The following is a 17115-nucleotide window of genomic DNA, read 5'->3' as shown; positions in this document are numbered from 1 at the left end:
AAATCTGATGAATTTTGCTTAGGTGGAGAGGCGGGGTAAGTGTGGAGGTAGGCGAATGTTGGGGTGTCGCCTTCGTGAAGACTATACTGACTGGAGTAGTAGCTGCGGGCTTACGGCACCCATGGTCCCAAACACTAAGTTCATATGATTACTCAAATGGGTAGCACGATTCCGCACGGGAAGAAATAAGAAAGTGACGAGTGTAATGTTGGGCAATGTTGTCTTTTAACATGCATCCTCACTGGTCAGTGCCCAGCGAGAATGTTGCAGGTGTGAATATTTATTTCGTATGCTGAATACTGCTCTGCGGTAAGTTGATATAAGTGAATTTCATCAAAATTTTCGAAGGGCTATTAAATTGATCGTTTTAGAAGTTTATTGATCATTTAAATTAAATAAGACCTTTAAATTGATCATTTGCCTTCAACAAGGCTGAAAATATTTGTCAACATTTGATCGAAAAATGTGAAATCTTCATGGTCGCACTTAATTTAATCAGGTTAACCCTGCAGACTTCATTGGCAGCAAAATATTCTCTTTTATTCCATTTTCAATCAATAAAATCATGAGTTCCGGGATTCAAATATAATTTTTCTTATGTTACCCATTAGCTTGCAGTTCATAGAACCCGCCTAATCCGAAAACGAGTAGTTTTTGGCTGGCTTCCCCCGATGGGGTGCGCATGCATCCCTTCCGATGTATCCATAGTCACACGTGTGGCTAAAGTGCAGGCAAGTAGAATCTAAACATATCTGTAGAGAGAATTGTGTGCTGGAGCTGCTAAGATCATAAATTACTGGAGACGGAAGTGTTTCCCAAAATATTGATGCAACAGGTAATTGTTAGCTTCTAATTGGACTGTAATAAATAGTCATTTCCGTCTCTCTGCTTAATTAACGTGGACATTGTTTCACCTGAAGCGTAAAAGCTAAACATAGAAAATCGAATTAACCTGGATTACCTTCTAAGAACCTCGCGCTAGAATGCAGCTTAGTTCGCATCAGCTGAAAGAATGAATGTTTCTTGCTCTGTCATTGGCCAATGACATAAAACTCCTGAATTTCACTGTGAAAATTTAACGCTTAATCATTTCACTGTTTCCCACATATGACCGCATTTTCTGAGCGTAGAATGCCCGACTTCCGATCATGAAGGAAATAGCAGGAATTACAAATTAGCCAAGTGTTAAACCTGTAATACCGAGATAAATTTTTCAGTTAATGAATATAATTAATCCATTAAAACTACTGCAGGACCAAAGCCGAACCCGCAACGACTGGCCTCTCGGTCCACGTGATCAAGGTGCCCACGCGTTCAAGCGAAAATTCGGATCGCAAAATGTAGAGATTGCGGTGGCGCATACCGGAGGCCAGCGTTGCCCAACTTCGCAATTGGTTCATATTTTTCCCGTGGTTAAGCACGCTAGAGGATATTGGAGCCTATCACGTTAATTGCTAAAACCCATAGCACTATATGTCCACAGCTTAAGCATACCCGTGTTGAACATGGTCAATTTGGTCATAATGCATCTCGCCAAACCTACTCCGGCCTAACCTCTTGTAGCCCAACCTACGCACTTAGCAAAGTTTCTCCACCCAAAACAAAACTGAGCAGATTTAACCTACCCTTATTGGCCGCAGAAAGTTAGAGAGGAGAAAGGATCTGACCAAGTAAAGCCAATCATAGGCTTCAAGAAAGTTGTAAGTCGACGAAGCATGAAAAGATGAAGTCAGGAGAGGTTAGATCGGTTTATGTGAGGCCGAATGCAGCACTGCATGCTTCCGATCAAGCATGTTTAAGTATTTGCTGAAGATATATGCGCTATTACATTTAAGCAGTGTGCCATTTGTTCCAACGCAGTTTGCGGCTTCTAGCTCTGTGGCTGAGAAAGTTTTTCTTAACACTGAGACTTAGCTTTGGCTTCAGGGCTTATTTGAGAGTTAAATTTGTGGCCCACGGCTGCACCCCGAGATTATTTTCTTACACGCTTAGGTACGCTGATTGTGGAACGTCCAATAATGAAGCTGATTTTATAAATAACTACACATAAAATTGTCTGATTCATAAATTTGTATTGGATCAAAATTGGGACAGTGGTGTAATAATAGGTTTTTTTAAAAGTACTTTTTTTAATCAATCGCTAGCTTGTTGCGCGTGTGTCGTAGTACCCAAACTTGTTACGGTTGAACAACTTGATGGAGATCTTCCAGTATTATATTAAACTGTACTTTGGAAAAGAAGGTTGAATTGTAGCATCTCATTATCCTTATGAATATCGCAGGAAACTCTCCATACCTCAGAAATATTCTTTAGGTATGAAACCTACGGCAACTGTGTGGGGACAGTGGCACAGGCAAATTTCATTGGCCCTAATGGTGCTTGGCGCATTGCTGTAATTTTGCCGAGTGTCAAATTTGGTGCTTCGTCGTTTGCACTTCCTCCTTGACAGAGATCAGGCTGGTAAGTGCTTCATATATCACAGTGCTTCAACGCAATTAGGAAAACATTTATCTCGTGAATGTTAAACATATTAAACTCATTGACTGCATGCTTCTTTTAATTTATCTAAGCTAAGGGCTTCAATTGGGGGAATCTATTCACACACACCCGACTGCTGAATCGTATGTAGAAACTGTAGAATCGTATTTCGGTATTCCGCATTTTAGTTTCCCTACTTTGTGCCGTGGTGGCCACTGGCCAGCGGGCTCTTCAATATCTGTGTGCCGTTTGTGGTGTGGATAGTTATTGTTGAAATTTCCCAAATTCCCAGTTGTATTCAATATATGTTTTTCGCTCCATACCTCAAGTTTTGAATTTAAGACTAGTTATGAATTGAGAACTGCCTTTGAAAGTCACGATGGCAGGTAAGTGGGAATTTTGCTGGGAAAGTATAAAATACATCAAAATGTCAAATTCGATTATGTGATTTACTTCTGATAATTTAATTTTGGTTCTAAAGCCCGCAGTTTGTTAATAACAGACAATAAGTTATAGAGAATAGCATGCCTATTTCTTGGTATTGCTCATTAAACATAGTTCATTCCCATATATTCTTAAGTTTGATTAGCGCGGTTTTGCTTAACACGGTAAAACTCGGGGATTTATTAACCGCGTTAATCAAGGGATTGCTGTATGAGGTAGACTAGCAAAGTATCATGGATAGGCTACCACTGTTTATTCAAAAAAATTGTCCCTAGTTTATAAATTATTTACTTGTGCACAATGTGCATCTGCATACGTTGGACGGTTGGAATGACATTACGCAATCTCTATTCTGGGCCATCTGGGGTTGCTGAGCAATGAGCATGAAGGTTAAGGAAGGAGGACATATTAGGGTAAACGCGGTATATTCCAACATCGTAGGCATGGTGCAATTACATATCAATTTTAAATTACCTTTCTTAATGTGTCGGAATATACCGCGTTTACCCTATTAGATATAAGACATTAAGACTGGGGCTGGGCAGTTAGCCTAGCTACTATCGGGCAGCTGCAACATGCACTCCTCATTTCAAAGTCATTAGGCTGTGTGCACTCATCACTCATCAACTTATGCAGCTCAAGCATGGACTGGAAAATATCTACCTCCAGGCTCTATGGCCACGACTATGACTAGCAGGCTGGAATTCTAAGAATGGAAGTTCACTTGTAAAAAAGCTTTACACCCAAGGTGAATAGCTTTCCTTGGATACAGTTCTCTGCCAGCCTGCCAGGAGACTGACTATAAATGAAAAGGAGAATCAAAAGTGGACAAAATGTTTCAATTGTATAGTACATTAGGTTTGTAATAGCATTATTTGGATATCTCGTGTTTGACAGATATTTTTTATTTGTCTTATATTTAATGTTTTTTTTTTAATTTCCAGGCCTTTTGTTTGTAATGATCAAGTTTCAGTTGAGTATTTAGTTAACCAGTACTGTAGTACATATACCATACTTGGGGGCGGGGCTTATGGGCACAACCAATCACAGCTTGAAAGCATCCCCATCAGCCAATCACAGCTTGAAAGCATTTCCATCAACCAATCACAGCTAGAAAGCAGATAATATTACAATTCCATTATCCAATCAAAGCTGGAAAGCTGAAAGTGGCTAAATTAACAAACCAATCACAAATGGAATTCTTGAAAGGTATAGGATATGTAAATAATGGACTGAAAGTGTAAAGTTCCTGGCCTTTCCAAGCTTTCAGGTCCTGCTTTCCAATATGCTATGTGTACTGGTTAATTTATTATCCCTCTAGAATTCCACACTGACGACTAGTTAAAAGAGAGAGCCTTAAGTTCTTATCTACTAAAAAGTGTGAATACTGAATAGATAGGTACAGTATTTACTTGATTACTCTGCCTTTTTCCTGTAAAGTCAGGTTTTTACTTCTGTATTTTTCTTCTGAATCCAAACTTTATTAACTTCTGAAGTTCTGACTGTATTTGTCAATTTGTGTTTCAGATTTATCAAACTGATGATGGAGCTGGACTCAAAAACTTTTTCAATAGAAATATGTTTAATTTTTGTAGAGTTTTCCTATTGCTCACTCCTATTTGAGCAGGACTGGAATTTTCATACTTGTTTACGCAATCATGGGGCTCTGGCATGACAAATGACAAATTTTTTGTACATGTGGAAACTCTCAGCCTGATCATGCACTTTTGTTAACAATTAAATAGGAGGTTATTCATCTGGTAAGAATGTCATGGTTTCAGAAATGGCGGGGAAAGCTCTAGTCAAGGCCCTAAAGGAATATGTTTACCAAGCTTGTATTTGAGTGATCATTCTTCTACTATTTTTAGCCACGGCACTCCTCAATTACATTGATACATGGTCATTTAGAAGGCATTTATAATGCCACCATGCAGTGAGCTGCTGATATGAAGCTTGCAATGAACAAAGTTGTCAATGGCATGGAAGTTTTTTTTTGGGGGGGGGGGGTTCTAAAAGTGTTGGGTATAGAAAAAAAAAGGTTTCTGTTAATTAAAAATTGATACAATAATATCATCAATAAGAGAAAAAAAATTACAAATCAAAGAAAACATCTACATCATTCACAACTGAAAAGAACTTCAAAGTGCTGTTAGTAATGAATTAGTAGGTACTACACTCTGCATGATTCAAATGTTTAAAAATGAAGTTTTATTTCAAGTGTCCTGAATTACCCCATTCTCAAGGGTAATTTGGGACTCTTATTCTGCTTCTGGCATCTTACAAATGGTACCCATATGAAATTTTTGGGAGATGTCATACAATAGCCATTGCAAAGACCTCTAAAATAAGCCTAAACTCATTTATGAAATGTTTTATAATAAGTTGTCAATGAAAAACTAAAAAAAAAATTGTCTCTTATTACCCCCTTTAATGGTATATGTTAAACAATTGCCCTCAACTTAGCAAGCATTATAAAGAATAATGTACTATAGTTGCTGATTATTTCCATTAATCACAAGCTGTAAAATGCATATTTATTTTTATGTTAAAATGAAAGCGGATTTTGTTTTACATGTGATTCATTTATCCACAGCATTCAGCTTTGGTTCAAACACCTCTGGGTTTGGATCGGGTGGAGGCTCCAGTTCAATGTTTGGCACCGGCAACAAGAGTTTTGCTTTTGGCAGTCCTAGTACCACTACTTCAGCATCAGCATTTGGCACCAACACAAATAGTAACACTTTTTCTGGTTTTGGCAACATATCTGGGACCAATACAGGTAAAAAAAGTTCCTGAAAATTCATTTCTAGCCCAAGTCACTGAAAATTTATTCTCTTAATTATTTGATAATTATTATTATTATTGATTATATTTTTTGATAACACCTGAAGTATTTCAGTTTCATATCTATGAGCACCTAAAATAATTCTTATTCAATCCTAAGAGCTATGTATAAAAGGTTTTTCTTTGCTTGAGTAGTAAGACCTTGATGCATAATAAAACAGTACCTACTTTCTTTCTTCTGGGCTTTAGATTACTATTGATTTTGAATATTTTTAAACTGCTAACATTGCATAAATTTTACTTCAATATTATGACTGTTAATTGGAAACAAATGTATGTATATTTTTTTATTTAATGTGTTGATAATGTATGCAAAGTTTTGTTCTCATTAATCAGCTGTAAATGTTCTGTCTGCATAACCATGCATTCAGTAGGTTAATCCACAAGTTGAATAAACATTCTTAATATTAGAGAAATATACAAACTCTCTGCAGGTTTTGGTAACTCCGCTCCTGCAACAAACAGTGGGTTTAGTTTTGGAAGCAACACTGGGGCTCTAGGAACAAACAGCAACACTGGCACAGGTTTTACTTTTGGCTCCAACAAACCAGCAGGAGGAGGCTTCAGGTGAGCATGGCTTGCATTAGTGGTCCATGATGAGGTTGGCAATGATTATAATTGATTTCAATGAATGATTTCTTGAAAATTTGTGTTGCTGCATTCAATATTGTGAATGTACTTACTAAAAAATAAAACTTATTCAAAATTAATTTGAAAAAATTGATGTTGGGTAATGATAAGAACTCAACAAAGTTAAAATCCATCCATGACATTTATCTATAATTTTGTACTATTATGAAGCATGGCAGCTGTCATTGCTGTGTTGCCAAGTTTTGGGAATTCTCAGACAATGCTACAATCCAACTCTCTTCATCAATTAAGATTTCAAGAACAGATAAAATTATTATCAGAGTAAAAATCAATGTAACTTGATTTAAAAAATTTGCTTGTGTGATTTAAATAAGAATACTTTTTTATACTTTATTACTCATAGGGATAGGTACAGCTCATTTAGATTCATTATTATAGGGAAAAATATGACCTAATAAAAAAACAGTTATTTAAGTATAGGTATACTTGAGAAAATGCATCTTTTGAATGTAAATAATCTTCATTGTCACTGTCTTATTCTCTAGTTTATAACATAAGTAACTAATATAAATTATTTAAAAACACTTTTTGTTAAGTACAGGGTTATTCTAAATGATTAACCCAGTATAACAAATTTGTATTTATTTTAGTATGAATTAAAAATAAATAATTAATATATCAATGGAAAGAAAAAGATTAAAATAACTTTTTTCATATGTATAAATGTTTGAATTCAAAATAAACAATTTATATACCTACTATAAATGAAAAAAGAAAGATTAAAAGTTTATAATATTTATATTTATAATTATAACATGTCCCCTTCTGCCAGCAACTCTGTTTAAGTCCCGCCTTTAACAGCAACTCTGGTTGATTGAACATTTATAAATAGGTAGAAAATTTTTTAATCTTTCTCTTTTCTTTCATGTATAAATTATTCATTTTAAATACACTTTATAAATAATAATTTATTGAATTGGGTCCATCAGTTAGAATAACCCAGTAGGTATTCCTGTTATATTTCAAGAATTTTTTTAAAATTTAGAATTTATTCATAGTGTTCCCTTAATTATACTAATATATAGATATATACTTGATTACATTCATTTTGAGTGAGATCAAATTTATGTTTCAGCTGATTTCTTGTTGTTGTTTTTAGTTTGTTTCTATGAAATACCAGGATCCATGATACTTTCCATGAACTTTTCCTGAGTTCATTTCTACTGAAATGATCATATTTTTTATCATCTTCCACGGTACTATATTTTTATTCATGTGTTGCCAATATCATAAAAACTTAAAGTTATTGAACTTCAACATGGTGCACTGGAACTGCAGGCTGAGTCATCTGCTCCAATATATCTTTCTTTAAATGAAAGTTGAGATTTAAATACATTACTTGTTATGAAATGTAGCTGGATTATTCACATAATAAGCAGCGCTCAATTACCTTGCTTGATGCTTAGTAAAACTTATCCCGCCAGTGCATTAGAATGAAAGATATGATGATGGTGTGGAAACTGCAGCAGCAAATCTCATGGTGCACTGTTTATTACCATACTTCAATTGTGCAGCACTCACAAATTTTCTGTCATGCTTATTGTGCTCAAGTTTGAATCCTAAATATTTATACATATTAATCAGATTCCTTCATCCTTATCTTTAGGATTAACTTACCCTGCTAACTAAATATATAAATTAATAAAATATTTGTAAAAATTTTTTATGGTAAAATATCTTGAGAATACTAATTTTATGAACTTTGACGCCCAGTTTTGGCAGCAACACCAACACAGGCCTTGGGACCGGCACAAGTTCTGGGTTTGGTCTCGGCACCAACACAGCCTTTGGCACCAACACCACCACCAGCAGCGCCTTTGGCACTGGGACCTTTGGTGCTGGAACTAACACATCGTCGGGCTTTGGTTCTGGTGGGCTCTTTGGCGGTGGCCTAAAGACTACTCAGCCCATGCTGGGCTTTGGTCTCAACTCATCTAATAACAACACTGCGTTCAAAGGCTTTGGTATGTTGGACTATGCTTATCACATGGATTACTTTTTCACTATGTTTGTACTTGTAATATTTTAATAGTAGCTTGTATTAGCAATGTTTCAATAGCCATCTAGTTAGTATTGCTAATGTTTTAAAAGTCATCCAGTGGCTATGGAAAGTTATTGTTTTATTTGAAACGGAATTTCCTTTTTTGTGTACAAGAATATGGGTAACAATACAAGAATATGGGTAACAAGAATATGGGTAACAAGAATATGGGTAACAAAATATATGGGTAACAAAACAAGAATATGCGTAATAAGAATATGGGTAACAAAATATATGGGTAACAAGAATATGGGTTACAAAATACAAGAATATGGGTAACAATACACATATACAAGAATATGGGTTTTGTGTACAAGAATATGGCACATGATCTTCCCATGTGTTACCCAGGAACCGGAGGATGCCTGACACAACAACCTCAGCAGCAACAACAGCAACAACAACAACAACAGGGTGCTAGTGTGTCACTATACATGGCTGTGTGTGCTCCTGCTTACTTCAGTGATGAGCGTGATGATGTCCTGAAGAAGTGGAACCAACTGCAGGCCGTGTGGGGCTGTGGCAAAGGTACCTATTATTATTATTTTGCCATTGTTTCTAGTATTTTAGTAGGTAGTATTTTTCAGTTATGATTGTACAGTCTTTAATTGATTTGCATGCGGTGCTGTGGCAAAGGTAACTATAGTATTAATATTTTGTTATTATAGCTATTATTTTAGCATTATTTTTTTGTTATTATCATGCAGTCTTTACTTGATTTATGCATGAGGCTGTGGCAAAGGCAACTTCTATTATTGTTTTTGTGTAATACCGGTATATCCTTATATTGCCGACCAACTGAGTGCCGTGTAGGGCTGTGGCGAAGGCAAACCTGGGTTCTGCACTTCTAGATAGCAAGGAAATGCTTTATATTGAAAAAGATTGTTTTTATTTTATAAGAATATGTACTTATATTATCAGTCTGCTTATATCACACATTCACAATGAATTTTAAAGCAAAGAAAACGGCAAGCAAATTTACCCTAACAATATTGAAGACGTTTATAGTTTTATAATATGATTTTAATGCTAAATAAGATGCTAATTATAAGATGTTGTTCAGGGTTCTACGCCCCCGGGCTGCCCCCCGTGGAGTTCACCCCCGACAACGAGTTCTGCCACTTCAAGGCGGTCGGCTACATCAAGATGCCCTCCTTCTCTCCTGAGGAGGGGCTGGTTGAGCTCGTCATCTCTAAGAAGGAGAGTCTTGTGAGGTGAGAGTGTTGTGAGGTGAGAGTGTTGTGAGGCGAGAGTGTTGTGAGGTGAGAGTGTTGTGAGGTGAGAGTGTTGTGAGGTGAGAGTGTTGTGAGGTGAATATTGTAGTGCGAGTGTTGAGAGGTGACTTTAGTAGAGCAAGTGTTGTGAGGTGAGATTGTTGTGAGGTAACTACCGTATAGTAGTATGGGTGTTGTGAGGTGAGGTGTGATAAGGTGACTATAGTAGTGTGAGTGTTGTGAGGTGACTATAGTAGTTTGAGTGTTGTGAGGTGACTATAGTAGTTTGAGTGTTGTGAGGAGACTATAGTAGTGTGAGTGTTGTGAGGTGACTATAGTAGTGCAAGTGTTGTGAGGTGACTATAGTAGTGCAAGTGTTGTGAGGAGACTATAGTAGTGTGAGTGTTGTGAGGTGACTATAGTAGTGCAAGTGTTGTGAGGTGACTATAGTAGTGAGTGTGTTTGATTGTTGTGAGGTGAGCCAAAACTATTAGTATTGCTAGCCGACTTAATAAGGCACATAATATCTAACTTATTTTCATCACTCATCGCTTTGAAAATCTCCCCTTGTAAATAATAATCATCACTCATCACGTGAAATAACTCGCCTAATAAATAATAATCATCACTCATCACTTTGAAAAACTCCCCTTATAAATAATAATGATCACTCATCAACCCCTAATAAATAATTTGTTTACATCAGGGAGCAGCAAGCAGGGCTGGTGGGCGAGCTGTGCAAGCTGTACGGGCTGTCTCTTATACACATCTAGATGTGTATAAGAGACAGGGCTGTAGCAGTGTTCCTACCACATCCAGCTGTAGCAGTGTTCCTATCACATCGGGCTTTATAGATGCTCAGGACCATTGGCCCAAATTCAGGGTGAGGCATAAGAATTTNGTTGTGCTACTACGTACAGCACCGCAATGCTAATGGTGTGTGTTGTGCTACTACGTACAGCACCGCAATGCTAATGGTGTGTGTTGTGCTTCTACGTACAGCACCGCAATGCTAATGGTGTGTGTTGTGCTTCTACGTACAGCACCGCAATGCTAATGGTGTGTGTGTACTGTGCTTATATGCACAGCACCACAATGCTAATGGTGTGTACTGTGATTCTATGTACAGCACCATAATGCTAATGTGTGTGTGTGTTGTGCTCCTACGTACAGCACCGCAATGCTAACGGTGCGTGCTATGCTTCTCTATACATATGGTGGAGGTAATCACCCTGCTGGTGAGAGGTAATGACCCTGCTGGTGAAAGGTACTCACCCTGCTGGTGAGAGGTACTCACCCTGATGGTGAGAGGTACTCACCCTGTTGGTGAGGTACTCAACCTGCTGGTGGAGGTACTCACCCTGCTGGTGAGGTACTCACCCTGCTGGTGAGGTACTCACCCTGCTGGTGAGGTACTCACCCTGCTGGTGAGGTACTCACCCTGCTGGTGAGGTACTCACCCTGCTGGTGAGGTACTCACCCTGCTGGTGAGGTACTCACCCTGCTGGTGAGGTACTCACCCTGCTGGTGAGGTACTCACCCTGCTGGTGAGGTACTCACCCTGCTGGTGAGGTACTCACCCTGCTGGTGAGGTACTCACCCTGCTGGTGAGGTACTCACCCTGCTGGTGAGGTACTCACCCTGCTGGTGAGAGGTACTCCCTCTGCTGGTGAGGTACTCACCCCTCATCATTACTCAATGTCTGACTGAGGTATAATTTGTTCCTGTTGTAGTTGTAATAATTAATGAATGAATTGAACAAATAAATACTTGTGAATGAATGAATTGGATATTTAAATGAATACTCTACTTGTTTCATACAAATTTTTGTTCTACCTTCAATTTTTTCTGTTTTTAGTGCATTTTCTCATTTGTGGAAAAAATGCACTATTGTGCTCGCCATGTCTGTCCGTCTGTCTGTCCGTCCGTCCGTGACTTCACGTTTTCGTCGACGAGAAAGTGCGCTCTCTGTCACTCACTACAGTGAGTACTGAGTTATATTTTTTTTATTGCTGTGAAGCATTAACTATTGTTGCATTTCACCCCCCCATTCACACAATAGGGAAAAACTCCTGGGCTTTCATAATTACATGAATATTCTTATGTCAAGTTTATTCATTTTTTTTGTCGACTGTGCTATGAATTTTTTAATTACTGATTGTTTTGCAGGGGAGACAAAGAAAGCAAACACATGGGAAGTCTACCAGCATCTGAAAAGTGAACAACATAGACAGACGCTCAATGTAAGTAACGGGCACAATTTTGGTGAAATTGGCACAAAAGAAGTAAGACTTTTGATCAATTATAGTTACTTAACATTGGTCAAAATTGTTTTGAGACTTTTGACAAATTCTGTTGATCTGTCTCAAAGCAGGAACAATTATTGGTTCTATTAAGATTTTTATTTAATATGTCAGGTATAAAGTAAGCAAGCAATACACAATAAAAGGTGTTATTAGTATCCCATGTGCAGAGTTAAGCCAAACTCTTGCTGTTAATTATTATTATATGTTATTATTATAAATACTCTAGAGTGACGTAAATAGTCAGTGACACTTGAGTCGCCATCCAGCAGATACTGCAATTAACTCGCTGCTAAAAACTGTATAATTCTGATCAGAACTACGAATTGTTAGGTTCTTTTGCCACAAAATGACTATGAAGCTGTTTAAATCTGTTGTTTACAGTTCAACTTTGTTTTTGAAAAAAAAATATTTTTTATTGGAGCCCGTCGACATACGTGCTGTGGCGAATCTAAAGCCATTTACTTGAAAATATACCTAATACTAATTCGATAAAAGTATTGTATTGTGATTTCAACTACTCACTACAGTACTATACTTGATGAAGGAAATCTACACGTGCTTTGGTTCCTGATGATGGTTAATATGATATTGTTGACGCTCAATGAATTCTTTCAACTGAGAATCTTATTAATTTGTCTTGAAGATCTGATACAAGCTTATCTGGAATGTTAGTTCTTGTAAATTAGAATGGTCATGAATTTGTACTATTATATTTATGAACTGCTGTTAATGCTGCGAGGTCAGCTCCCTGGTATGTTACACTCGATGCCTCTCTTATAAATAATGATGCCTTTTATAATTAATGTCTCTCTTACAAAAATGTTTGGTCTTGCACAACAAGCAATGTTTCAGATCGAATAACTTGCAATAGAATAATGATAATAATAACTAATCATTTTTTAATGATATCTTATTGTTAACCAGCACGTTTGCTCATTATTTGTTGGGCTAAATATATCAATGATACGTAATATAATTTACTAATAATGTGATAATTATAATAGTACTATATGTAATTGGCCGTTATTTGTGTATTCAGAATAGTATTTTTATTGGGGCATAGTTTACACGTGGAGAACATTTAGTAGTAATTATAATTATATAAGAATAAAATATTAACATAATAATGATAATAAAATAATAATTATAATGTTAATAAATATATATATTTTAATATTTTTGTTTTATATTTATTGGTTTATATTTTTTATCTAATAATATACATAATAATAATATATTAATAAAATAATAATAATAATGTTAATAAATATATTTTAAAATTTTTATTTTATATTTATTTCTTAATATTTTTTTATCTAATAATAATATATTAATAAAAAACCNTAAAGTAATGTGCAAGTGAGTCAAGTGATGTGCAAGTGAGTCAAGTGATGTGCAAGTGAGTCGAGTTATGTGCTGGTAGGTAAAGTAATGTGCAAGCTAGTCAAGTAAGGTTCCCTATGTAAATATATTTACCTACTACACAAGTCATGGTAGTATGGCCCAGCTCACTTTAATGCTTCCTGAGAATGGTTTCGTAGGAATAAAAGTCAAAAAGACTTACATTATCAAGGCCATTCTATTGAAGATGAAAATGAACGGTTTTATCATGGTTTTGGGCTGTGTTATAAAAATTCCCTGAAGTTCATATAGCTGCCTAAAAAAGTGGCTACTGTATGCATAGTCGCTTAAGTGCACCTAGCGGCGTCTGAACACGTTTATGCCTAAGTACACGTAGCGGCATCTGTACACGTGGATGCTTAAGTACACGTAGCGGCGTCTGAACACGTTGATGCTTAAGTACACGTAGCGGCGCTGAACACGTTTATGCCTAAGTACACGTAGCGGCGTCTAAACACATGGATGCTTAAGTACACGTAGCGGCGTCTGTACACGTGGATGCCTAAGTACACGTATCGGCGTCTGTACACGTGGATGCCTAAGTACACGTAGCGGCGTCTGTACACGTGGATGTCTAAGTACACGTAGCGGCGTCTAAACACATGGATGCTTAAGTACACGTAGCGGCGTCTGAACACATGGATGCTTAAGTACACGTAGCTACGTAGCGGCTGATATCTCGTCTGTGATTAGTGGGTTTAGCTTGAAAATCCATTAGTGATCGGCTAAGTGAGTTACAAACTCATAACTTTTTATAGACTCTCCCTAGACCAAGAGACACAAAATTGAATTAAAGATTCATTTTTAACTTCACATATGTTGCCAAAATACGTGTAATTATTTTTGGACCTCAGACCATTACACACAATATTGATCTAAATATATGTTTTTAACTTCATGACAAAAATCCCGAGTCACCAATTTTATCACAAAAAAATTTAATATCTTCATAGTGCATCAAATGTTATTTCCTCACCCCCCAGGGCCTCAAATGTTATTTTAGTGTTAGTGTGTCAAATGATATTTCCTCACCCCTCAGGGCCCAGGAGACAGAGAGCCTCCTGCTGCAGGGGCAGCTGGACAAGATAGCAGAGGACGTGTGCAGCGTACAATCCCGCCTCGTATTTTAGTGTTATTTATTATAGTTATTATATTAGTGTTAGTGCCTCAAATGATATTTCCTCATCCCTCAGGGCCCAGGAGACAGAGAGCCTCCTGCTGCAGGGGCAGCTGGACAAGATAGCAGAGGACGTGTGCAGCGTACAGTCCCGCCTCGCTGCCCTCAACGATCACCTCACCGAGTGCCACCGACGCCAGCGTCTCATGGCACACCGGGTCCTGGCCCTCAGCGTCACGCAGGAGTGCCACCGCAAGAGGGGCGTGCCCATCACCGGGGCTGAAGAGCAACTTAGGTTACGGCTTGAGAACCTGCACGCTCAGTTACATGCACCTACCATGTATATGGTGAGAACCTGCACGCTCAGTTGCACGCACCTACCATGTATATGGTGAGAACCTGCACCTTCCATGTATTTGGTTTCATTCATGTTTAGTTTGTGTGTCATTATTTCATGTATGTTGAGTGGTTGCCATTTACGTTGAGTTTTCACCACGTATCATGAGTGGGTGTCATGTATGACGAGTGGGTGTCATGTATTTTGAGTGAGTGTCATGTATTATGAGTGAGTGTCATGTATGACGAGTGGGTGTCATGTATTATGAGTGGGTGTCATGAATGATGATTTGTTTGCCATGAATGATGAATTGTTGCTATAAATGATGAATTTTTGCCATGAATGATCAATTGTTGTCATGAATGCATAATTGTTGTCATGAATGATGGGTGGTTGCTATAAATGATATATTGTTCACCTCCTCAGCGATGACTCATAACCGTTCCATATCATGTGCCAGGGTAAGCTGAACGAGCTGCTGTCACAAGTAACAGCTCAAGGCAACAACGGCGGCAACAAGGCAACAGAGGAGAGCTCCAGCCTGTCACCGGATACGGAGCGAGACGTCAAGGAGTTTCTGTCGTGGCAACAGGATGGCATTACGGAGGTTGTTGCCATCCTCAAGAATGACATCAAAGCTTTTGATGCCATGATCAAAAGCAGAACTAAATGATGGGCCATCGAAATTAAGACGCGTCGAAATGTTGCAGTATCAAAACGATAAATGCTGCATCAAAATGAAAAGAGGTTCATCGACAATTGTTAATTAAACTGAAGGTACTAACGATTTATCCGCATGATTGTGTGCTGCAGTGCTTTAAATTGAGCACACAAGACCAATGCAACGTCTAGGGCTTTTTAATAAGCTGTTCTTGATCAAAAAATGATGCTGCATCACAATGGAAGGAGTTCATCGACAATTGCCAATTTAAACTGAAGATAGTAGGGTATTTACTTGCTTGATTGTGTGTTGCAGTGCTGTAAGATGAGGACACAAGTCCAATGCAGCGCCTGGGTCTTTTTAATAAGATGTTCTTGATCAAAAAGAGTTTCTGTCGTGGCAACAGGATGGCATTACGGAGGTTGTTGCCATCCTCAAGAATGACATCAAAGCTTTTGATGCCATGATCAAAAGCAGAACTAAATGATGGGACATCGAAATTAAGACGCGTCGAGATGTTGCAGTATCAAAACGATAGATGCTGCATCAAAATGGAAGGAGTTCATAGACAATTGTTAATTAAACTGAACATACTAGGGATTTACTTGCTTGATTGTGTGTTGCATTGCTGTAAGATGAGCACACAAGTCCAATGCAGCGTCTGGGGCTATTTAATAAGCTGTTGTGGTTATTCTTGATCAAAATGAGACCTCCCGTGAGATCCGATATAGGCAGGAAAATTTAGTTGTAAGGAAGGTGATATTATACGGTACGCGTTCTGTTGTAATGTAGTGATACAACAGCTCACAAATATCGCATTTTTATTGATGGATTCATGTTTTATTCAGCCTAATTCATTGTCTTGAGAGGATTTTAAAACTTGCATCAGGATTAGTTATGGTTTAATTTCATTTGTTTTATCTCGCATTCATTCAGTGTTTTCTTAGTTAGGAGCTTTCATTATCGGTTCATTTTGGTGAGGTTTGATCAGATAATTTTTGAAATAACAGTAGGTACATAAAAATATTCAATTTCTCAAAACCACCCATGTCGTTTTATTAAACAGTTTCTGCCGACTGTTTTCCCGTCTTCACTTCGTTTGGTATTTATGACTGAAAAATTATAAATCTAATCAATTCTGGTATTCATGCTATTACATTAACTTTTTTATTGGCTTCAACCTTTAGAAATTTTTCAGGTACTCGAGATCTCTTTAAATTCTTTCGAAGAGATCCTTTCCAAAGTCAGTGATTTTTGGTCAAAGTTGGCAAAGGTAGCGTTTATGTATATACATGTAACTATATAATAGAATTAGGTGGCAGAATTTTCTTGTTAAAACACTTATGATTAATGACCTGAGAATGCATTTGGTGAAAGAAAGAAACAAGGTGTTCCACCGAGGGTTCCAGGAATCGTTGGTTGAAAGTTGTGCATCTCTGCATGATGACGATGCCGGTGGGTTCCTCCAGCACTGCATGATGACGATGCTTGTGGGTTCCTCCAGCACTGCGTGATGACGATGCTTGTGGGTTCCTCCAGCACTGCATGATGACGATGCTGGTGGGTTCCTCCAGCACTGCATGATGACGATGCTGGTGGGTTCCTCCAGCACTGCATGATG

At 37.7% G+C, this 17115-nt stretch overlaps 1 protein-coding gene across 1 annotated transcript; it reads left to right on the top strand.

The window, feature by feature from the left end:
• The first annotated feature begins 2700 nt into the window (after positions 1 to 2700).
• Positions 2701 to 15876, top strand: LOC108681123 (nuclear pore complex protein Nup54). Its single transcript, XM_018170115.2, has 10 exons — positions 2701 to 2864; positions 5516 to 5701; positions 6201 to 6333; positions 8131 to 8381; positions 8810 to 8986; positions 9522 to 9672; positions 10379 to 10426; positions 14419 to 14478; positions 14573 to 14843; positions 15294 to 15876. The coding sequence occupies exons 1-10, from the start codon at positions 2858 to 2860 to the stop codon at positions 15504 to 15506; spliced, it is 1497 nt and encodes a 498-aa protein (XP_018025604.1). The 5' UTR covers positions 2701 to 2857; the 3' UTR covers positions 15507 to 15876.
• The last annotated feature ends 1239 nt before the right edge of the window (positions 15877 to 17115 follow it).

Source organism: Hyalella azteca, unplaced genomic scaffold (genome assembly GCF_000764305.2).
Source record: "Hyalella azteca isolate HAZT.00-mixed unplaced genomic scaffold, Hazt_2.0.2 contig491, whole genome shotgun sequence".
NCBI lineage: Eukaryota > Metazoa > Arthropoda > Malacostraca > Amphipoda > Hyalellidae > Hyalella > Hyalella azteca.
The sequence above is the reverse complement of the archived record's forward strand: the minus strand, read 5'-3'. Positions and strand labels throughout refer to the sequence as shown.